Source organism: Sus scrofa, chromosome 4, assembly GCF_054392235.1.
Source record: "Sus scrofa isolate SSC_HxYL_T2T_F1_AM1 chromosome 4, Sscrofa_HxYL_maternal_Yorkshire_Landrace_v2.0, whole genome shotgun sequence".
NCBI lineage: Eukaryota > Metazoa > Chordata > Mammalia > Artiodactyla > Suidae > Sus > Sus scrofa.
This window is the reverse complement of record NC_139386.1, coordinates 39,619,584-39,644,612: the sequence shown is the minus strand read 5'-3', so window position 1 is coordinate 39,644,612 and position 25,029 is coordinate 39,619,584. Positions and strand designations below refer to the sequence as shown.

General features: G+C 41.6%; 1 protein-coding gene across 1 annotated transcript in view; it reads left to right on the top strand.

Moving 5' to 3' along the window:
- The window catches only part of CPQ (carboxypeptidase Q), a gene marked incomplete at its 5' end in the record, with an annotated part of 363,554 nt that overhangs the window by 237,644 nt on the left and 100,881 nt on the right, over positions 1 to 25,029 (top strand). The window contains 1 exon segment of the mRNA NM_001243691.1: positions 20,878 to 20,969. Within this exon segment, the coding sequence (NP_001230620.1) occupies positions 20,878 to 20,969 (92 nt within the window).

The window sequence follows — 25,029 nt, the reverse complement described above, 5'->3', positions numbered from 1 at the left end:
TTTTTAGGGTAACACCCACAGCATATGGAGGTTCCCAGGCTAGGGGTCAAATCAGAGCTACAGCTTATGGAGGTTCCCAGGCTAGAGCTACAGCTGGCCAGATCTGAGCCATGTCTGTGACCTACACAACAGCTCATGGCAACGCTGGATCCTTAACCCACTGAGCAAGGCCAGGAATCAAACCTGCATCCTCATGGTTCCTAGTCAGATTCGTTTCCGCTGTGCCACGACGGGAATTCCCTTACTTGCCTTTTGTAGAGCTCCAAAAAGTTTCTGTTGCCAGAATTTGAAAGGCTTCCCAAGCTTCCCAATAGATTCTAACAGAGGGGCATTTCCTCTCTACTTTCTTGGCATCCTCTTGAAAGTGGATGCTGGTGCTACTTCTGAGTTTTTTAAGGTCTGGGTGAGAAGACAAGTTGAGTTTTCTATTGAGGCTGCAGGAGAGGTAGCCATAGAACACCAGCAAGACTAGGAATGATTGATGTGCCACAGAGTTGACTAGTCTTGTAGTTTATCGGTCTGACTTCAATTCCCTACTCTGCAAGTTAAAAGCTGTATGATTATGGACACCACAATGAAATGCTCTTGTCTTAGCTATTGCATCAATAAAATTAATATAACCATATATGCTGAATTTTGGGGAGGATCAACAGAGAAAATTAAAGTCCTCTGAACCACCTCAGAGTACTTCGTACGGTTTAGCTGTTATAAGCCTGAAGTTTTGGTTTTAGATAAATACAATTGGTCTGCAATCCTGCAACTTTACTTCCTAAGTCTCTTCACACTGTATATACTTATACAGATCTGCATACTCCTCTTGAAGCCTGAGAAGCTTGGCCCCTTCTTCAGCTCTAACCAGCTTTGCTACACTTGGAGACCCCATCACTAGATTCCCACTGTTGGGTAACCTCTATTCCATTTCCCTGATGGCCTGGTGCTACCTAACTCAGTCGGCAGATGACTATTTGCATGCTTTGCCAAGTGAATTTGATGACTAAAGGATTTGCTAAGGACCTGAGATAAACCTGAGTGCATATTGACAACCTCTGCTTGGAAGGGGCTTTTAAAATTGCGCTATTCCTCACTATTCCAAAGCGAGTGGGGAGAAAATCATTCTCATTATTAGGACATTCATGGAGCATCTACTTAAAACTTATCACTGTGCTAGATACTGTTACATTTTGCTGATGGTCATTATCGCTATATCTAGGATATATGTACCTATCTTTATTGCTCAGACTTAGTAAAGAATTTGGGGATATATTGAGCAATATTGGATTTATAATGTTTAAGATGGAATTACATTTTGGATTTAACTGTCCTGACATCTTTTTCTTAGCTCTCCTGATTCATCTTTATTATGCAATATCCAAAGCCATCCTCTGAAATGTTAGTAGGAAGGCTGAGGATTAAGACAGGCAGATAGTGAAATCACCCCACCTAGTTCAAAATACATGAAAGAATTCCAATGAAATTATAACCAATAATATCCGTAATACATAAAGCGTTCAGACAAATCATTAAGAAAGAAGTCCCAGGACTGCTATAAATAAATGAGCAAAGGACAGAGATATAAATTTGCACAAAATTTTTTTTTTAATGTTAAATCTCAGGAGCAATCAAATACATGTAATTGAAAACAAAGAAATAATATTTTTTGCTTTTTAAATTAGTGATTAAAAAACAAGAATACTGGCAAAAGCACAACAAAAAGGCATTTTTATACACTGTTTATAGGAGTATAATTTGATGCTATTTGAAAGCAATTTGGCAATATATGTCAAGAACTAAAATTACTTTGACTAATTCCACTTCTCATAATCTATGCTCAAAAAATTCAAAGATCTAAAAAAACTTTATGTTCAAAGCTAGTCATTACAATATTATGTATAATATTAAAAGTTGGAAATAAATGAAAAGTATAACAATTGAAGAACAGTTAGCTCGTGCTTCACCCTTGTAATGAAACATTTTGAAATGGAAATAGAAACTTAGAGAGACTGTGAAAAAACACAGATAAACATCTAGGTTGTAATGTGAAATGAATATTGTACATGTGTAATGGATCAACTTAAAGGAATTTAAAAGCATAGTGAAAAGAATAGAAGGAAAATACCAAATTGTTAACAAAGATTATCTGTTGTTAACCAGTTATACAATTTTTCTATATTTTCCAAAATTTCCATGATTAATATGATTTATTCTATTTTAAGAGAAAGTGGAAATTTATTTTAAAAAATTTGTAATCAAGGAGTTCCCATCATGACACAGTGGTTAACGAATCCGACTGAGAACCATGAGGTTGCGGGTTCAATCCCTGGCCTTGCTCAGTGGGTTAAGGATCCTGCGTTGCCATGAGCTGTGATGTAGGTTGCAGACGCGGCTCGGATCCCGCGTTGCTGTGGCTCTGGTGTAGGCTGGTGGCTACAGCTCCACTTCGACCCCTAGCCTGGGAACCTCCATATGCCGTGGGAGCGGCCCTAGAAAGGGCAAAAAGACACACACACACACACAAAATATATACGTAATCAAAACAATTTCTGTGGCCTGGGAAGGACCTCTCCAAACGTGGTTTGAATAGGAAGGCCTGTGAAGTTTTTTTCTAGAAACTGAGTCTATGATCATTTCACATGGATTGATTTAAAATCCGTTTTGAGGAGTTCTTGTCGTGGCTCAGTGGTTAACGAGCCCGACTAGTATCCATAAGGACGTAGGTTTGATCCCTGGCCTTGCTCGGGTAGGTTAAGGATCCGGGGTTGCCGTGAGCTATGGTGTAGGTCACAGACGTGGCTCAAATTCTGTGTTGCTGAGGCTGTGGTCTGGGCCAGCAGCTGCAGCTCCGATTCAACCCCTAGCCTGGGAACTTCCATATGCTGGCTATTCAAGATGGATTTTATTTATTTATTTATTTATTTATTTATTTATCTTTTGTCTTTGTAGGGCCACACTGTGGCATATGGACGTTCCCAGGCTAGGGGTCGAATCAGAGCTAGAGCTGCCGGCCTACACCACAGCCACAGCAATGCAGGATCCAAGCCGAATCTACACACTACACCACAGCTCAGGGCAACGCCAGATCCTTAGCCCACTGAGTGAGGCCAGGGATCAAACCTGCATCCCAATGGATACTAGTTGGATTCGTTTCTGCTGCGCCGCATCAGGAACTCCATGCCTACTTGAGATGTTCCATAAAATGTGCTGACAGTAACCACCAATATCCCAGGTACCCTCTGCAGTTTGAATCCTGAATACTTTCCCCAAAAATGTATGGTGAGGGAAGCAAAGTCTAAATAAGCCCCACGATGCTCTAACAGAGTCTGTCAGCTGGTCTGAAATCCTTGTACCTGTGGGATTTTGAGGGGTTATTTGAAGCTGTCAGGAAGAGGCTCTCAGAATTTTAATAAAAGTGAAGAAGCAGTTTTGAAACCAAGAAAACGGTTCCTGCTTGCACAGGGCTAGAAGTAACACTGAATAGGAGTAAAAGCATCTAAAAGCGGAGTTGCTTTTTCTGAACCCTCCTGTACACAAGTCCTGCTGTTCCTTAGGTTTCCCCAAACTGATCCCAAAAAAGGTGTCAGGAGCTTGAATCCAGCAGACGCTCTTGCAGGGGGATCTGTTACTCTACGACACCTGTTAGGGTCAGTTAATAGGATGGCAGGAATGATTCTGTGTACCAAGAACCGCAAGGACAATGAAACTGAGGCAAAGTACAGTTGTCGCCTTTTAAATATTTGTCCTGCTTGCAGAATCCCAGCTCTGATTCCTTAGACCAAATTGCAGCTCAGCCAAATGTAGTTGCTTCTACCCCATATGAGTTGGTTACGATTATTTCTCTCCCTTTCTTAGAACCCCTGGGAACAAACAAGAAAAAGTAATAAGAACAAAATACTTATTAAAATGTAAATATGGTGGCTGGATCCCTGATGTGTGATGCTGGCAGCCCAGGAAGACCCAGGTGTGCAGGCAACGGACTTATCTGCTGGCAGAGCAGCCAGGCCTGGAAACTGACAGGCTCTGAAGGGAGCCTTTTGTTACCTGACTTCAGTGGCAGGTTGCTGGCTCATTCCCCTGCGTGGAATAGTTGAAACTTGTCTTTCAACTAAAAAGAGAACATGGGGGCAGAGATGCTTTCTTCATTTGGCAACCTAAGTCTATTAGAAAAAAAAAAAAAAGCGCCACTGCAAAGTAGCAGGAAAGCATGAAAAATGCTTTATGAAGAAACATAAAAGAAAACCAGAGGAAAGTGTATTCAGCCTTGGTCATTAAAAAGCACATTCCTGCTCCCCATCCTGATTCTTCCTCCCCTGCCAACAAAGTTTGTTTGAAGAGTTTCTTTGGTAGAACACCAGATGCACCCCAAGTATACAGATGTCTGTAACAGCTGGTTCTGGAATGATGGGACTCGGATAAGGAGAGACAGAATTTTCTACTTCATTTGGACTTTTACACAACAGTTTTCTGTGTGGCTTAATTTTGGGCATCTGACTGTTTTGACCAAAACTGTGTAGTATTTTTTCAGCCAAAAAATTTTTTCAGAGCTAGTGTCTTCCCACTGGCAGCTGATGAAAGCGGGTCCCCCCCCCCCGCCCTTGCAGAAATGCCACAGGTGGTGCCGAGAATAAAATGACACATGGATGCCACCGAGAACTTGCTTGCCTCCTGACTCATATTTTATTTTCCATAGAGAGGCTGTTTTCAAAACTGACAGTGTCTGTAGCCTGGTAATGGAAGATAATGATTAGCATACCAAAATCGGAGTCCTCGCTGTGCTTAGAAAAAAATCCTTTACTTGCTCAAAAGCCCAAGCAGAGAACCATGTCGAAAATGACAAATGCGTATCTGTTTTCAAAGTGGATTGAGATTTCTCAGGCAGCCAGAACACAGTTATGCTTTTCAGTCTAAGGTGATCTAATTCTTGAGGGAACCTTCATTCTGGGCAATGACATGCGTTTTCTAGATGGGAAGAGAAATTGTTATTGCTTGTAATAAAGAACAGGCTGTCTTTCTTCTTCGGGAACCTCAGGGGGATGAAGCAAGTTTTAATAGTATAAAGACGTGGGCTGCGCAACACTGGAATGAGTCTTGTTTATTTACCATCTAATGCCCGTGGTCTGTTTGGTACAGAGAGATTTGCTTTGGTGCTGTGAGTTAAATGCTGGAACAGTAAGACTCTGGCTTAGATTAGGCAGCTGACTCAAAGTACCCCAGGTTCAAGGCTGAAAAATGGAATAAATCAGCATGGTTATCACACAGTGCCCTTGAACGCCTGGGTGGCTGGGTGGTGGGTAATGAACCATCCTCCCTCCTTAGGTCCTTGTGGGGTCCAGGCCTTCAGGAGATGACCTGGCATGTGGATATTTTTTTAAAACCTCTTTATTGCCAGTTGTCATCTGAAGACTCTAAAGACAAAGTTAGTTGCCCAGAACAATTTGATGCTTTGTGCCATGGATTCCCCAGTACCCAGAAATAGCTTTAAGCAACATGATAGTGAGTCAGGCCAAGGAGAACTGGGAAGCTGAGATCGATAGCCCGGTCAACTCTGTAATACTGTGTTGATTTATGCTTGGACATTCTAGACAGTCAGCCTGTACAAATGTGTACAAATGTACCTGCAAGTTGCTGCCAGCATGGTCCTAGTGCCAAGAGCGTGGCTCTTCTCCTGGACTGGCTTCCTCACTTTTCAGTTTCGTGACTGGCTGAGAGCATATTATTCTTCTTGGGGTCTTATCAGTGTTTGTCTGATGATATCATGTCATCATCTTCATCAGATGCCTGTGCTGCTTCCTTAATCCCCACGTGAGTCAGCCCCCCCGGCCCCGTGGGCTCGCTGAGGGGCCCACAAGCAGGCTTAAACTGTGGGCTCTGGGCCTGGATTCAAGTTCTGCTTCTGCTATTGTTATATATGTGACCATGAGCGAGTTGCTTCATGCACTTCCCTAAACCTCAGTTTCCTGATCTGTAAAATAGGAAACTAATAATACCTGCAGCCTTATGTTACTGTGAGGATCAGTGGAGAACAGTGAAAGGAACTAAAGCACCTGAAGTGCTTAGCAGACTGCCTTAGCACAGAATAGTAGGCACTCAGGAAATGCTAGCTTTCCTTACATAACCTCATTAGCAAACGTCTCTATTCTCTGGTTAGTGTTCTTCTGTCCACATCAGGGTCAGCATGACACTGCAGAAGTCTGTCTGGTTTCTGTTTCAGGTGGGCAGCATGGTAATATGATAGATTTCTCGAATACGGTCCATACAAAGTTATTATGAAATATTGACTCTATGCTCTGGGCTGTACGTTACATCCTTGTAATGGATTCACTATGTCACTTTGCTGACCTGGTTGGCTCTCAGGTCTGAGCAGCAGCCCTGGCTTTGGACCCCATCCAACCCTGTGCACAACATCTCTTTACTGTCCAGCCAGAAGCCTCCTAGCCCCCGTGCCCTGGCAACCTCACATGGCCTGCTGCTTGGGCCCCAAAGATTAGCCCCTGAGCACTTGCCCTCCATCTGCACAGACTCTGTTCTGGTCCTTAGCAACCACGATGCACCTTCTGAGGCCTCAGAGAACCAGGCCAGGTGGACACCTGCATCTATGGATTCTTGGAGTCTCTGACAAATTCCAGCATTCTCTCTGCTTGGTCCAGACACTTTCCACCTCATCTCCTCCATGTCACATCTGATTCTTCCTTGTCATAGAGGATGGATGCAGGATCTTAGGACTGAGTGTGGTTTGGTGTTGGCAGGAGGGGCTGGGAGGTTCGGAGTAACCCAAGAGCATCTTGGGTTTGTGACAGTGCTATTTATAGTCATCAGTTTTTATTTAAGGAATTTTTTAACTCCTGGGGGGGAAAAAGGATGTTCTTTATTCTGTGTATTCTTTAGAAAGAAACACAGGTTACCATCTGTTTTTTGTCTCTTGCAATGGGACTTGAGAATGTCTATGTCATCTCTATATCACTGTGTCCTAGTCATTTTGCTTTCTGGATTTTCTTAATTCTTGATTAGTTTTCTTCTTTCTCTTGTTCTTTTGTCCATGCATTTGCTCATCCATGCATTAAACCAAGCCCTGCTAAGTTATAATGAATGTTGAGCACTTTTCTCAGAGCACCGTGTGTAGTGCATAGGGAGAGAATAGGCACAGTAGTGGCTCAGAGCCTGCAGCTGACAATATGATTTGTGCCATTTCAGTGATTCCTGCAAGCAATGGGCTGGTGCTCTTTGACTTGCTGTTATGCTTTGTGTCTGCCTTTGTCCAGCCTCTTTCCTTCCCCACACTTTCTGTGTATCTCAAACCTGTTATTCTGAGGAAGGTTGCCCTGGAAACTTGAGGAGAGGTTAGAAGGTGGGGACCTCGTAGAAGTCACTAGGAAGATGTGAAAACAGGCCTGGTCCTCCAGGGCAATGATACCTGTGACTTAACACTGCTGACTCCGTGCGTGGCCGACTCAGTGAAACACACACCAGAGAGCAGCTCAGTTATTTCCTCATGACCTTGAAGTTCAGGCCCCAGTGACCCATCTTTGCCTTTAGTATTTGTCCTGAATTATTTCTGTCTTTCATATGTCAGAAAACAGTCTCAAAATAAGAGAGAGTCTTGATCGGGGTGGTCCAGTTGACAAGGCACAGACAATGGGTTCATATCCAGCCTCTAGCACTTAGCAGCTCTGCGACCCAGTGCAAGGCAGTTACGTTCTTTGAGCCTTTGTTTCTTAGCTGTAACTTGAGGCTATCAGCCTCAGGGATTATAATACTCCCAGGTACCATAGCACTGCTGTGAAAATTAAGTGAGATAATGTCTGGCAAGAACTTAGCACGGTGTCTGGCACTGTGGTTAATACCCGGTAAATCCTGCTCTCCTCTCTCCGCCAGCCTCACCCCCTGCACAGCTGACCAGCTGTCTCTAACACAGCAGCAGTGGAGCTGTAAATACTTTTCACTAGGATGGAGTCACTCTCCACCAGTCCCCTCCTCGATCAGCTTTCTGCCCTCCCTCCAGATCTCCCTGAATGCAACTGTGACTCTCCTTCTGCTATAATCTCCCTCTGTAGAAACAGTGAAACTTTGATGCTTAAAAAAAAACAACACTTTTTTTCTGAATACTTAGAGCCCTTATACTGTGCTTGTGAGTTTTTGTTTTCCAATAGGACTTAGTGTTGACAACAAAAATAAATATATTTACACTTAGAGCTTATTTTTCACAATAACCTTGACAGTCGTATTTTCTGTATTTGAGAAGCCTTCTGATTTTTATGTGCAGGAGATACATTTTTTCAATGTGTCTGACTGGGTGCTAGGCTTATGGTTTTTTAGATGTCATTTGAATATTTCTGGAGCTCAGGTCCCCCAAATGCAAGTGAGTCTTCAGCAACCCATGAGCAAGATAAGGTATTCTCTTTCTCTGTCTCCTCCTGGTTATTTTAAGTTGGTGATGATTCTTGGACCCAAGACTTTTGCCATTTCTGTTGCCATAAATCTGGATATCAAGTGTTGTTCAGCTCCTGAAGTCCTAGGGCTTGACTGCTTATTTCCATCAGCCTAGGAAATGTCTTTCTTCGCATTGGTCCTGATTCTCACCCCTACTGACCAAACACATTTCTCCAACTGTCTATGGGCCATGTTCTTGCTGCTCTGTCTCTTCAAATTGGACAGATTTAGATGGAATTTGAAGGTGCTAATGTGGACTCCTGAGTAACGGGACAAATACAGTAGCTTTGTTAGCGAATATTCTCTAATGGGACAGTTTTACCTTAAAAAAGAGGGAAGAAGGCAGAGGTTGCACAGGACTGGTCAGATCTTTCCATGAAGCTCATCGCTTGGGAGGACAGTAGCCAGATGTGGTTAAGAGCTTGGATTGGGCATGAGACACAGCCCTGAATTAGAGTCCTAGCTCAGCCACTTACCAGTGGTGTACTCTTAGGCAAGTCACAATTTCTGTATCTTTCAGTTTCATTATTTGTAAAAGAGGAAGGCACTATTACTTGCTTTGCAGAATTAAATAATGTCATGTTTCTGAAATCATATGATAGAGTGTCTGGAAACATCTCAGCCCAGTGTCAGGTACAGCGTGGAGCACCCCTAAATCTTGGTTGCCTTGGTCCCCCATCTTGTTGACCATCTCTGAAATCACACTGGTGATGCTGTCCTGGCTTTTACTACTGCCTCATTGCTCTCCTCCAATTTTTTACCTTTCTGCCCTACCTCCCAGTTCTACCCTTGAACCTGCTTCAAGTCTCTCTCTGGTGTAACCTCAATTTCCATCCAGAACAATGATAACTTAATTTCTAAAAAATCAGTTTTATTTAGACAAATTCAAAGTGTATACCACAATGATAGATGGTAATGGCAATGACGATAAGAATAATGTGGGAATTTCTTACTCGCTTTCTCTTCTAGAGTGTAAGTTTCAAAGAGCATGACTGTCTTCATCAGCCTAAATCTCCACCCCCCGCCGCCACCAGAGTAGTTGTTGAACGAAAGAGTCTTATATTTCAAATAGCTTTGACTATGCCATTTACTCTTCTTGATTTCTGCACAGTTAGTCCAAATGAATATTCTTGGATTTGTATGTTCCCTTCTCCTATTATAAAATGTTAGTTTCTTTTTTTAGTGGAATTCTTAAGTGCATGCTTATACATCCAAAGATGGGCCATGATGGTGTGTTTTAACAAGCATTAAATGTGCACATTAAATATAAATAAGTTAGAATAGGACAGGAAACAGTGTTCTTAAAAATTGTTAGTGTCTACACAGGGAAAAGGAACTCTTTTAGGTTGATTTTAAGGTTTGAGGACAGGGGGTCCTGGGAAAGTTCCGAGAATGGAGGCATCACATTCCTTCCCACACTAAGCACATAACTCTGCGTGGGTTTGGTTTCATTTCAGAAGGGAAGTATTCACAGACTCTGAACTTGGCCTGTAAGATTGGCCCTTAGAGGGCAGCAGTTAAACTTGGGGAGTCTCTCTAAGACGACAGTCCCCTAAAGTCTAAAGTAAATTTTTACAAGTGCCTATAAATACTTTACCAGACCATAAAAATTTCTCCCTTGCCCTAATGGCTTTTGTACCTAAGACATGACATAATGACCTGGAAAAGCAAGAGGCCCCTATGGTCAGATATCCACTACCCATAAGGTCAGCTGAATTATGAAGCATCGATTTCAGGTTAAACACCCTACATTTTCTCTAAGTTGTTTTTTATTTTTTTTATTTTGTTTTGTTTGTTCGTTTGTTTGTTTTTATCTGAAGAGTACAGATGTGTTCACACTTTCCATAATTGAGGAATGAAAATATTTGAGATAAACATCACTTCTGGAAGGCCAAAGACTTATCTGGAGAAAATGTCAGTCTCATGTCCTTGTGAGTAGAGTTCAGTATTTGCAGAGTCATCGATTATAATATACCTAGATCTAACAGAGGTTCAGGGATTCCAGTCTATTTCCATGTTCCAAACCTGCCCAAGCCTATCCTTATTTCCAGGCTTTGCTCTCCCTTAGACAAAGGTGGTTGATAACTGATTCAATGTTTAAAAATACCCTCTGTCCAAAAGTTCTTTTTACAGATCTAATCTCTGTCTTGTTTCAGCTTAAAACAATTTCCATTAGGTATGCTAATCCATTCATCAACTAATAGTACTGGACTCTTTGATTGACCAGGGGCTGTGTATAGAAATCAAAAGCAGAAACTATATTTGTCATGATCAGTGGCCAAATGGGTGAATCAGAAAATGACAGCTTCGAAGTTCAGGGAAAGAGAAGAGTAGAGCAGGAGGAGTTGGAACTTGGTCTTAAAGATAGTTGGGACATGGGTAAATCAAGGGGAAAAAAAAGCAAGGGCAAAGAGGATGGGAGAAATGGTGTGAGGAAAAGCACAGAGGTAGGAAAAAAATGAAGAGGCCACTTTGCCTTGAAATGAGGGTTTGGGGAGAAGGTAGAAGAGGTGAGTCTGGAGGAACAGTTTGGAGCCAGTCTGCATAGGACCCCACATGCCTAACTAGACAGGACCAACTCAGTGCTAGAAACCAGGGGCTGCCAAAGCTAGGCATTATGTAGGACCATCATTTGGGTCCAAGAAAATACTTATTTTCTCTCTTAAAAAACACGTTAATTTTTTACTCATATTTATTACCTGTATTGACAATATTGTACGTGCATCATTTATTCATAAATATACACATGCAGTGAAGCATACTCAAATGTTTCACTGGTAGAGTTGCATCTTCAAAAGAGTTCGGAGGCAGACTATAAATGCTATAAATGATGAATGACTGAAGGTTTTTCCCTCAGCCAGTGATGTTGTCAATGCAGTGTTTTAAGAAGATAAATCTGGAAGCAGTTCTACGGAGAGGATCAGAAGAAGCAGTTCGTTGGCTAGTTGGCGAATGTAACAACTCAAAGGGCTTAAATGATCATAGCCACAATGGAGAGGGAAGAAGGGGAAGAGTACCAGAGATTTTTTGGTGATCTTGGACTTTGTATGGGGAGATTTTCCCCACACAAGAACATTCAGCAGTCACTTTGGGAGCTTAGGGTGAAACAGTGCTCAAGAAGATGAGTGTTTTGTTTGAAACTGTATTTATTGATGCTACCAGATGTTTCATGGCCTGAAAACCCCAACTTATATGGAACCAAGGATAAAAATGATGATTAATTGTTTGTCAAAGCCAAGTTACTTTATAAATAATTTTATACTCAAGGAGCATCTTTCGAAATGTAGGTAACATCCTCTTCACTGTAACCCTGAAAAGGAGCCCTTGAGGGGGTTAGCAGGAGCAACTTCGTGATAGATAGCAGCTTCATCATAGAACATCTATGCTTACTATCTGCTGTTTGGTGTTGAAAAGGGACCCCGGAAATTTTCTCATTGCAGTTGTCTATCGGAGATGCCTTATTGTTAATCATCCCCAATTCAAGCACAAATGCTTTTGTTCTTCCTCACACAGCACGATCTTCCCAAGGAATACAATTTAAAGAAGCATCTTGTGACTGTGAATTTGTAAGAGAGGTCTTGGTACTTGTGCCTGATTTACCATCATTTCTTTAAAATTGCACTATTTGTTTAACTTCCCCATTTGATGTTTTTGCAAGGTAGAACTCTTTAACAAAAGCGTGATGCAGAGTTCAAATCTGTCATTAACCAGGATTCTCAATTTCTCCTTGCAGATAACAACACTCTAAATAATGACAGGGAAAAAGAAATAGTATGTTTTAAAATATCAGCTAGATCAGGCTTGTGATCCCTGCATGATACTAACATTATCTTAGAAATATACTGATGAAAGAGCCTTGCTATCGGGCATTTTAAAAAAGAAAAACAAATTCACATGTGTTAACTTTAGTCAGGCATCAGATGTAAACTTAACATTTGTCTAAGTCAAGTTAAACTAGACTACAGATTGTGTGTATGTGCGTGTGTGTAATTATTTTGCTGAAAATGAGTAAAATATAGTATACAGAACTAGATATAACATATTGACATACATAAAAATCAAGGCGATGAGACTTAAAGTTCCACATTAAGTAGAAGTGAATATTCTCATAAGCGCTGGTGGGAATAAATTGGTAAGCTTTCTTTAGGGCGTTGGTGACATGTTTCAAGAGCCCCCAAAATGTTTATACTATTTTTTTTTCTGATTTCTTTTTTTAAATATGATTTTTATTTTTCCATGCAGTTGATTGACAGTGTTCTGTCAACTTCTACTGTACAGCAAAGCGACCCCGTCATGCACATATACACATCATTTCCCTTCTCACATTTTCCTCCATCATGCTGCAGCACAAGTGACTAGATACAGTTCCCCATGCTATACAGCAGGATCGTGTTGCTTATCCACTCCTTTGCAATGCAATTTAAACTCACTATTTTTAATTTTAAGAACTTGCCCTAGGGATAAAAAAGAAAAAGCTTAAATATTCAACAATAACAGAAGAGTGAAAATCTCGAGTCACTTTTTTGAAGATTATTGATTATAGTAAAGACTGTATATGCCCTGATTTTCAAGTGGAAAAAGTCCTATACAATCACCTATAAAAATTACTTCTTATATGTGTATGCGTATTATACAGACAAAAATCGTGAGGAATGACAAGAGGCTTCTAAGCTGTTTGTGTTTTCTAATTTTTTATTGTTTTCCATTTTTAAAAGGGTATATTGTTGTATAGTCAGAAAAAAAATTGAAGTAAAAAATTAAAGAGAGCCTTCAAAGCTTAAAGTGCAAATACTTATCATTTAATGTAATTAGTTGATGAAAAAATTTCTGTGACCATAATGTGTTTCTTTAATGACTTGACAAAAGCTATTGATGTAATCATTTTGACGAGATCCATCTGTACTACGAAAGTAGGTAAGCGTAAGAGCAACTGAAGCAAATGTGGAAGTTGAAGCACATCTAATTAGAGAGGCTACTGGGGTGGTTTCACTGTGGTTTTGGCCTTTGGTTTCACAAAAAAGAGCAAATCTTTACTTTCTGAACTGAGGAGTCACTAGTATGCTTTAGATTAAATGAAAAGGCAGTAGCTATATTTAAACTGATATGAATATATTTATTCACTCATTCATTTATTCAATTAGTCAATAAACTCTTATTCAGAATTTGTTACATATCGGGTCCATGACCAAGATTAAGAAAAGGAGAAATAAGGAGTTCCCACTATGCAAGCTGCAGCCTGGGTTGCAGATGTGGCTCTGATCAGGTGTTGCTGTGGCTGTCAATTCCACCTCTAGTCTGGGAACTTCTGTAATGCCACAGGTGTGGCCATGAAAAAAAGAAAGAAGGAAAGAAAAAGAGAAATGAGGAAGTTTCAGAAAATTAATAGTCTAGTGAGGAGATCAACAGTTAAGTGTGGCTAAAAATGAAAAGAGAAGTCTGTATGAAGTTCTAGAAGAACAATGAGAAAGCAACAACCAGTTTTTCCCTAGAGTTAGGGGAGCCTCCCCAGATAAAGTAATGTGTTACTTTATGTTAGTGATGGGTTTTGTTGAATGAATAGGAGTTTTCCAGATGGAATAGTTGAAGGGGCATTCTAGATAGGAAGAAGAGCACCTACAAAGGACCAGAAGTCTGTGATAGCATGGCATCTCAGTTCAGGGACTGGTAGGAGATGTGATGTGGCTGGAGCTTAGAATGAGAGGAAGAAGCAGGAGATAAGAGCAGAAAACTAGGTTAAGGCCAGAAATGACCTTCACATTCTGGTAGCCACAGTGTTTCTACTTCAGCAATGATTAATTGTGATTTTCCTGGCTAATAGAATCCTAACTGTTATAATAAGGTAAGACTGTTCCCTTTGAGTTATGGAAATTATAACTCTTATGACCTGCTCCACAAACATAGATTATAAATATGATCACATCTCTTTAATCTCCTTTATAGCTTATCATCCAAGCCTCCACAGGCCTTATTAGCGGGAAGTGTATTAACTCCTCTTGAGGTCTCTGGGGCAAATGGGGTCAGTCCTCCTCCAGAAACCTGTGGCTGGATCCACCTGTGACTGCCATCCCTTCTGGCTGCATGGCCCTCTTTGCACCCCTAAATTACAGTGGTGCCTATTTGGGAAGCGAGGTTCCAGCTCTCTTGTTTATGTTCCCATCCTCAGCTGCTCTTCTCTAACTCATAACCTCTGCTGGATCTGGAGGAAGCTTCTGGTCTTGGCCACATGCTAGACTAAAATTAGCCCTCCTTTTGAATCTTAGGCCACTATGTTACACCCAGGCCAATAGCCGAGACTCCTCTCTTCATCAAGGTCACTTTGTTCTAGTGGTTTCCAGGATCTGCCCCTGCCCTAAGACTTTAGTCACTGTCATGCTGACCCAACAGTTCTCTCCTCCCTGGCCCCCAGCTCAAGGAAGCAGGGGTGAGGACCCTGTGCTTTCCTCCCAGGAGGCCCTCAGCTCCTCTTACACTCTGATTTATCTCATGTCCAATGTCCAAGGTGTTCCTCCAGATGGATCAAGAGGTAGCAGCTAGCAAGAAAGAGTTGAAAAAAAGTTTGTTGCCCTGCTCCAATGCCCCCCAAAATACCTAATTGCCTTATGGTTGCATAACTAAGAAAGGTATCAAGTGATTCTTAGGAGTTCCATTGTGGCTCAGTGGTAACAAAACTGACTAGTATCCATAAGGATGAGGGTTCGATCCCTGGCTTCACTCCATGGGTTAAGGATCCAGCATTGCCATGGGTTGTGGTAGAGGTCACAGATGCAGCTCAGACCTGGTGTGGCTGTAGCTGTGGTGTAGGCCAGCAGCTGCAGCTCCCATTCAACCCATAGCCTGGGAACCTCCATAATGCCACAGGCGTGGCCTCTGGAAAAAAAAGAAAAATCAAGGCATTCTTCTAAGAACAAAAGATCTTCCTCCAAGCAATTTTCTGTTCTTGCCTATAAAGAAAAGTAGTTGCAATTTACTTCACTAAAATAATTAACCTTTGTATAACCAGATCCCTTACTTTTAAAAATCAGTGATAATGTGTATTATATGGTGAATTATGTAACTTGTCCAAGGTGGAAATAGGTCTCAACCCCGAAACCCATGTGCTTAACCACTATGCTTATTGCCCTGTCACACTCAATTTATATGCTAATATCACTATGTATTCTCACACTCAGATAACGACATTTGTACTAGTCAACTCTACTGCACTAATAGAACTCTTTAAATGAAGGCTTCCTCTTTTGAATTGTTGATAAAGGAGAGCTGGACAACCAGTGTATTTGTGAACTAATGCATTTATGTGGAAAATGAGTACATTTGCTGTAAGAGAAAATTGTGTTTTCTCTGCAAAATTAGGTCTCAGAATGGAGAACAGTACTTAATACACAGTTCTGGCAGGACTGAAACAGAGTAGTAAACAGGCAGTTGGGTTAATATAGTTTATTAACAAACGGTATTCTTTAGAATTCATGGTTCTATTGTAGACTGGGGACTCTATCCACAAAGCTGGATTCATCGAAGCCTATTTTATTTTGTCCCATTCTTCAGGCAAGTGAAGGACAGTCAGGTGACCGTCTCCATTGATTGGTTTAATGCTCAGCCTTCTTATCTTTAAATGCGATACTAACAAAAAATAAACTCCAAATTGTTGTCATCTTTTCTCATAGGCCTATTTTCCCCATCGCATTATTACTCTCCTCGGTAAAATGAAAGTGAAAGGCATGTATGTCATATTTCATAAACAAAGACAAAGTTCTGACATATTATCAGGAGTTTATGCTCTTGCAAGGAAAGCTGTAATGCTGTAAAAGGTTGGCTGTACCTTCTGAAGTTCTTAATAGAAATTCTGGGAGGTCAAGAGATCTCTGGGCAGTTTCATTATATTTTTGGGGAAATGCATTGCCTATCTGCTGACAAAGTCTCAATGAGGCCCAACTCTTAAGCCCAGAGTCCTCCCTTTCACCTCCAATTCTAAGACTTATTTCACGTGCTTGCCTCAGCTTGGTGCTGCATACCACTGAGCCAGGGCCAGGGCAGTGAGCTACTGTTACTACTGAGATAGTCACTTACCCCAGTTTTACTATGAACTGGAGAGCCCTATGTTTGACCTCTTATATCAGTTTGTTGTGTTGCTCTCGGTGTTATTGCTTTCTTATTGTAGGGGACGTTATTTTTATTTTATTTTATTTTTTGCTTTTTAGGGCCACACCCACAGCACATGGAGGTTCCCAGGCTAGGGGAAAGATGCCTCTCTCCTAGTTCTCTCCCTGGAGATCATTGGCACAAACTGAAAAGTCGTGTGGAGTTATGTAGAGAGATGCTAACAAACAACACTTGAAAACCTACTTTGTGCCAGAAACTGCTTTATTTTATACATATATAGATATATATCTATATATCTATATATAGATATATATATATGCCTTGTCTCATTTACTTTTCTTTTTTTACATTTTTTATTAAAGTATAGTTGATTTACAATGTTGTGTCAATTTCTGCTGTACAGCAAAGTGACCCAGTCATATATATACATTCTTTTTCTCACATTATCCTCCATCATGGTCCATCGCAAGTGACTGGATATAGGTCCCTGTGCTATACAGCAGGACCTCATTGCTTATCCATTCTCAATGTAATAGTTTGCATCTACTAACCCCAAACTCCCCATCCATCCCACTCCCTCATCCTCCCACTTGGCAACTATAAGTCTATTCTCTATGTGTGTGCGTCTGTTTCTGTTCTGTAAATAGGTTTCCTTTGTGCCACATTTTAGATTCCACATAAGACATTTGGTATTTGTCTTTCTCTTTCTGACTTATGTCACTTAGTATGAGAAGCTCTAGTTGCAGCATTTACTTTTCTTGACAATCCCAAGAATGGTAAAGAGGCAATTACCCTTTTCCTTATTGTGTAAGATGAAGCATCTCAGGCTCTGAAAGATTGAGTAACTAATCTAAAGTCACAGAGCTAGAAGTGGCAGGGTAGGGAATCGAATGGTTATTGAGATTCCACGGCCAACACTTCCTGCTGCCCCATGCTGCCCAACTGTGGATTCGGGTGGCCTGGGGGCCCAAGCTCCATGCTAGGGTCGAGGTCTAGTACTGAGCGAAGCCCCATACATTTCTCTTAGGTTCCAGGGACAGTCGGAATGTCAGAGCAGAAAAGAGACTTTGGAAATCAGTCAGATATTTGCTTAACCACTGGTTTCCTAAACTCATCTGTTGGGCTCTCACCTTGATCATGGAGTAAGATAAGGACTGAGCTTCTCCAGGGCTAGAGGTGGCTCTCTTTGTCTCCTCAGGGCCGGCCACGCACCAGCTAAACTGCTGTTGTTTGGAGGTCTTAGAGCTCCTCACTCCAAACCAATTACTCTTTTGTTATCTTAATGTAACATCACTGGCCATCTGGCTGATTTGAAACATGAAGGAGACTAATCTTGTACCATAATGACTTGCAAATGGAACACCAAATCTATGGGGATATTCAGGGCATTCGCTTTTAAAAGTCCATTTTTCTCCAACTTGTGCTAACTGTCCCTTGATCTAGCCATCATTTTAATAATTTGGTATCGTTTTGCTGGTAGATACAGAAACATGTAAACAGAACATTTTTTTTCCTTTTTTACGGACTTAAAAATATTCAAAATTTTCATTTGCCCTACTTTATCCTTTTTTATTTTTATTTTTTATGTTGCAATCAAAACATCATTTGATTTAAATTGATGTTAAGCACATTTCTGCTAGAGGAGCCAGTGACTGTGATCTTTAGATGGACTAATTAGATTTATTTCTCCAATGACAGTTTGTTTGTGCTCTGAATGTGCGTAGGTGGTTTGACGCTGGGAGGGCAGGCAGTGGGCACCTCAAGATTCCTCTTCAGCAGACAAGTGAATGATTTTGGAAGATTATCTTGAGTGTGTAGATGCCCCTTCTCCCTGGGGGCAAAAGGGCTAAAAGGGTATGCTCTGTGCCTGGCTATCCATCACGTACTTTTATAATTCATTCATTGAATGTCTGGTAGACACACACTGTCTTACATACATCATCACGTCACATCTCATTTCATCCTCACAACCACCTTGGGAAACTGTTATATCATAGGCATGTGATATTCCCTCTATTCCTCCGATAAGGAAGCTCAAGTTCAGGTACATCAGTTTCCCACTGGTTACACAGCCTGTACCTATTGATAGCAGGACTCACCTTATTTGTCCGCCTTTTTCATCTATAACCACTTGGCCTGTAAATGAGTGAGCAGGAAAGTTTTCTGAGATGAGGCTGGGACAGTGGTCGAGGGCTTTGAATTTTACCCTAAGTGAGGTACCCCTCTATGGACTCATTTATTCACTCAGTACCTATTTATTGGGCACCATGTGTGCCAGAAAGCACTGGGGCATCACACTGGATCAAAAAGCTTAAATCCCTTTCCTCTAGAAGCTGACATTAGGAAGGGTCCTGCTGGCTGCGTGGTCGACCATCACCTGCAGAGGGGCACGAATTGCGGCCAGGAGGCCAATTAGGAGGCAGCGGCAACAGTCCAGGCAAACGAGGGTGGAGCTTGGACCAGAGGAACAGCAGAGGTGAACAATTGGATTCTGGATGGACTTAGAAGAAAACCCCAGTGGGATTTCCTGAACAGTTGAATGTGGAAGTTGCTTGTCTAGGCTTTCATTGTAACTCGGGTCAACCTGCATCCTAAACGTGTGTTCTTTTAATTATGTTAAAGATGTGAAAATGCTCAAGTGTAAAGTAGCTTCACAATATTCAATTCAGTGAAAAACACAGCTCCTTTTCAGTGCCTTAGCACTAGCCTTGTGAAAGGGGTATACCTGTTGGTGTTCAGAGGCGGCAGGACAGAGCTCTCTTTCCCAGGACCGTTTACTATCCAGGCTGCAGTCAACCAGCCTGCTTCTTGAAGAAGCCATGTGCCTGGGTGGCAGTACTTGGTGGTTAGACTTGCCATTTGTGGTGGGTCCATCTCTGAGCCATTTAAAGTCCTTCCTATGGTTACCTTCCCTATGGTAGTGAGGCAAGAGGACAGATCTTTTCATTTTTATTTTTTATTTTTTGCCTTTTTAGGACTGCACCCGCAGCATATGGAGGTTCCCAGGCTAGGGGTCGAATTGGAGCTGTAGCCACTGGCCTACACCATAGCCACAGCAACATCAGATCTGAGCCACATCTGCAACCTACACCACAGCTCACAGCAACACCAGATCCTTAAGCTCCTGAGTGAAGCCAGGGATCAAACCTATGTGCTCATGGATGCTAGTCAGATTCATTTCCTCTGAGCCATGACGGGAACTCTAAGAAGACAGATCTTCTTAATTAGATTCAAGCCCAATGTCACGTTGTTCTGCCTTTGTTATTTTTCAGAAACAATATCATCAGGTCCAAATCAGAAACCAGTTTTAATTCTTGGTCCAAAAGTGGAACACTTAGCATACTGTTTGGCCATGTAGTTAACATCTACTGAGCCAACATAGTCATTCAGAAATGGTTCTAGGGAGTTTGTGTTGTGACTCAACAGGTTACAAACCCAACTAGCATCCATAAGGATACAGGTTCAATCCCTGGCCTCGCTCAGTGGGTTAATGATCCGGTATTGCCATGGGCTGTGGTGTAGGTCACAGATGCCACTCAGAGCCTACATTGCTGTGGCTGTGGCATAGGCTGGTAGCCTCATCTCTGATTCAATCCCTAGCCTGGGAATTTCCGTATGTCACAGGTGTGGCCCTAATAAGCCAAAAAAAAAAAAGTGGTTCTAGATCTGCCAGATCTGCCAGTAGCTTTAATAACTGCAGGATACAAACTTGTATTTCCCAAATTAATGAAATTGCCACCATGCTGTTTGTGCAATAACAAGATGAAAATGCCATCCTCATGCATTTCACTGACCTTAAAGTGACCTTCTATTTCCATGAAGAAGAGGAACATGACAATGGGTAAACATAAATGTATCTGCTTCACAATCCTTACATTGCTAAGGATGGGCAGCCAGCTATACTTGGGAATTTAGATTAAGAAGCCATCCCTTACACATCTTACCTTAAAGCAGAGACAAGTGTTTGGGTTTCAGTCAGTCATTGGAAGACCTCCTGATCTGCCTAGAGTTTTTCTAATTGCATTTTCTGGATGCAATCTAATATCCCAATGCACTTGGCCATCCATTGTGTTTTGCTGAGCAAGTTGTCCAGCTAAGGATGTGAATAGATGCTCTCACTGCCTGGCCTGCAGACAGCATTTGTCACATCCCCTTTCCTCATTAACCTGCTCTGCAGGTCAGCCGTGGGGGTAATCCTTTGCGTGTCAGCTACACCCTGAATCAGGTAAGCACTCCAGCAAGAGGTGAAGGCCTCTGAGTTTCTTCTGCCTCCAGAATGCAGATGAGGGGGCCCTGCCAGTTTTTAAAAATTCAAAATCAACTGAAAAATCACTAGTTTTATTTTATTATTTTCTCCAGGGCTGCGTCCAAAGAGGACTCTGCGTTTGGTGCTCTGGACTGCAGAAGAGCAAGGTGGAATCGGTGCTTTCCAGTATTACCAATTACACAAGGTAAGAAGGCAGCCGTGGACTGCTGGGCATTTGTGCATATAGTATCAGTGTAAATACATCAAAAGCGCTGATGCTTCTGGTTTAAATTTTTCTTAATTATCCTGAAAACTCCAGAGTACTTTGTGCCAGGCTGCCCATGGCAAACGCCCCTGGCACAAGCCTTCTTCATCCAGCTGCATAAAGGAGAATGCCCTGGTGAGGGAGAGTGCTTGGGTGGTGCTGAGGGCTTTTCCATTTCAACATTAGTTGGTGGCCTGAGAAAAATTCCACCTACCGAGTGGCCATTTTCTTAAACATTCTAGTTCTGCTATACTCATGTATGCCAGAGAAATAGTAATAGGTTAACATTCCCTGTTCCTACTGAGCCCACCCCCCTACCTGGATGTCTCATATCCTTCTGGGAGTGCTGGTATTTGAAAGCCACATCCTGAGACCTTGAGTCAGCCAGGAGCATTGATAGTGGCCGTGGGAATGGCAGCAACCAAAGCTCTCAGACCTGGGAATGTTGAAGACAGTGTGGTCTGACACTGACTAAAATTAGGCAAAAGCCAAGTTGAGGCAAGAAGGTGATAGTGGAAGATCACAAATAGAAATACAAGACCACATTTAAGATAAGGGACAGGAACTCCCACAGAAAAGTAGAAACAGATGGGACCTAATCAAACTTAAAGGCTTTTGCTCAGCAAAGGAAACTATCAACAAAACAACAGGACAACCTACAGAACGGGCAAAAGTATTTGCAAACAATGGGTTTGACAAAGGGTTAATAGCCAAAATGTACAAACAGCTCATAACTCAATATCAAAATAAAAAAATTGGAGTTCCCATCATGGCGCAGCAGAAACGAATCCGACTAGGAACCATGAGGTTGCGGGTTCAATCCCTGGCCTCACTCAGTGGGTTAAGGATCTGGCATTGCCGTGAGCTGTGGCGTAGGTCACAGATGCAGCTCTAATCTGGCGTTGCTGTGGCTGTGGTGTAGGCCAGTGACTACAGCTCTGATTGAACCCCTAGCCTGGGAATCTCCATATGCTGTGGGTGTGGCCCTAAAAAGACAAAAAGACAAAAAAAAAAAAAATCAAGAAATGGGTGGAAGACCTAAACAGACATTTCTACAAAGAAGACATATGGATGGCAAACAGACACATGAAAAGAGGCTCAACACTATTAGTTATTAGAGAAATGAAAATCAAAACCACAATGGCACATCACCTCATACTGGCCAGAATGGCCATCATCAAAAAACCTACAGATAATTCATGCTGGAGAGGGTGTGGGGAAAAGGGAACCCTCCTACACTATTGGTGGGAATAGAAATTGGTACAGCCATGTGGAAAACAGTCTGGCGTTTCCTTGAAAAACTAAAAATAGAGCTACCATATGATCCAGTAATCCCACTCCTGGGGATTACTGGAAAAGATAAAAACTCTAAATCAAAAAGATACATGAACTTCAATAGTGTTCATAGCAGTGCTATTTACATAGTCAAGGCGTGGAAACAACCCAAGGGCTCATCAACAGACAACTGGCTTAAGAAGATGAAGTGTGTGTGTGTGTGTGTGTGTGTGTGTGTGTGTGCAAAACTCAGCCATAAAAAAGAATGAAATATTGCCACTTAGAACAACATGGATGGACCTAGTGGATATCATACTAAGTGAAATAAGCCAGACAGAGAAAGACAGTATTGCATGATTTCACTTATATGTGGAATCTAAAAAATAATACAATTGAATGTATAGATGAAATAGAAACAAGACTCAGAGGCACCAGAAAGAAACTTATCGTTACCAAAGGGGAAAGGAAAGTGGGGAGGGATAAATTAGTAGCATGGGATTAACAGATACAAACCACTGGCGTTCTCGCCATGGCATAGTGGGTTAAGAATATACCTGCATGGAGTTCCCGTCATGGCTCAGTGGCTAACGAATCCAACTAGGAACCATGAGGTTGCGGGTCCAATCCCTGGCAAACTATTATGCAAAAAGTTGATAAGCAACAAGGATTTACTGTATAGCACAGGTAACTATATTCAATATCTTGTAATAGAAAATGATATTAAATATATAAATAAATAGGTTATATATATATATATATGTAAAGGAAAGAGATGTGGCTTTCGTGATAGTCTATCACAAATACTTTTATCATATCTGTGTAAAATACAGTGTATAAAATACAATGTATGCATGTAGGTATTTTTGTTGTAATGTTGCTACTCTCATGGCAAAGAAAAAAAAAAGAAGAAAATATATATATATATAACTGAATTATTTTGCTGTATACCTGAAGCTAACACAATATTGCACATCAACTAAACTTCAACTTAAAAAAAAAGATGGGGAGTTCCCGTGGTGGCGCAGTGGACACAAATCCGACCAGGAAGCATGATGTTTCAGGTTTGATCCCTGGCCTCGCTCAGTGGGTTAAGGATCTGGCATTGCCATGAGCTGTGGTGTAGGTCGCAGACACAGCTCAGATCTGGTGTTGCTGTGGCTGTGATGTAGGCTGACAACTACAGCTCCAGTTAGACCCGAGCCTGGGAACCTCCATATGCCGTGGGTGCGGCCATAGAAAGACAAAAAAAAAAAAAAAAAAAAAGATGGGGGTTGTCAAGAACAACATTGGAGAGAGGGCAAAATGTAAAAGCTCAGAAATACTCTGTGTCAAATCAAAGAATTCCCAGATCAGAGGGTCCGACCCGCTGCTGCTGGATTGTTCTCCCTGCCTTTCCAGATTAGAAGGAACACATCTGGTACATGTAAATCACCAAAATCAGAGAGAGGTCTGTTTTCTGAGTTGTGTTTATATCCTTTTTGATCATTTGACAAAGTCAGTCTCTATTACTCTATTTCAGTTATTTAGAGCTTTGGAATAAGTTTAAGGTCATGAACTTGGTCCCTGAATATAGTTCCTTACTGTGCAAAAGGAAGACCACGTCTTATGCCCAACTCTTTCACCACTTCCGTTCTTATGGCCACCATTGTTCTTGGGGAATAAGATTATTCCAGATTATGTCCTTTGGTTGATGGGTCAGTATCATCATCTTCTGTATGTTGCGGTGGACAAGAACATCAGATATGAGCTCTAGATTCAGCGACATTCAATTAATATTCTCTGAGCATCTACCATTTCATGCACTGTATTAGGCATTAGGTTTACTGCCATTAAGAAGATTCAGCCCGACCTTACTGAGATTCCAATCTAAAGGACACCAACAACTGCACTACAATCATGATATAATGTGTGAAGTGTTCTGATAAAGAATAAACAAACCATTTATGGCAGAGACAGGAAGTTCACCTAAACCGGCCTAGGGGAGGGGTCAGGATAGACTGCATGAGAGAAATGACAGCTAAGCAGACACCTAAAGACTAAGAAGAGCTAGATAAGAAAAAAGAGTTGGTGGAGGGGAGGGGAGTCCATGGTAGCAGGACCTCTGCATGCCCAGGCTGGAGCTAAAGAGGGCACAGCACCCTGGAGAAACATAGAGGCATTCAGAGTGGCTGCTGCATCAAGCGCAAGATGCACAGTGGTAGGAGCAGAGAAGAGAGCGAGACAGAGCCTGGACAAGAAGGCACAAACCATGTTTAGAAGTTTGCACTTTATCCAGAGGGTGAGAGAGTAATTGAATTCTTTTTTTTTAATTTTATTGAAGTATAGTTAACTTACAGTTTAATAATTTAATTGCAATGGTAAGCTGTGATAATAATAATAAGCTGTGATCATTTCTGCTGTACAACAAAGACCCAGTCACACTTATACACATATCCATTCTCTCTCAGATTCTTTTCCCACATGGATTATCACAGAATACTGGGTAGAATTCTCTGTGCTATACAGCAGGTCCCTGTTGGCCAGTCATTCCATATACCTCAGTGTGCCTATGCCAATCCCAACCCCCAGCCCATCCCTCCCACACCCCCACCTGTCCCCTTAGGTAATAAGTTTTTCAAAGTCAATGATTCTATTTCTGTTCTGCAAATAAGTTCATTTATATCCTTTTTTTTTTTAGATTCCACATATAGGTGATATCATATGATGTCTGTCTTTCACTAACTTC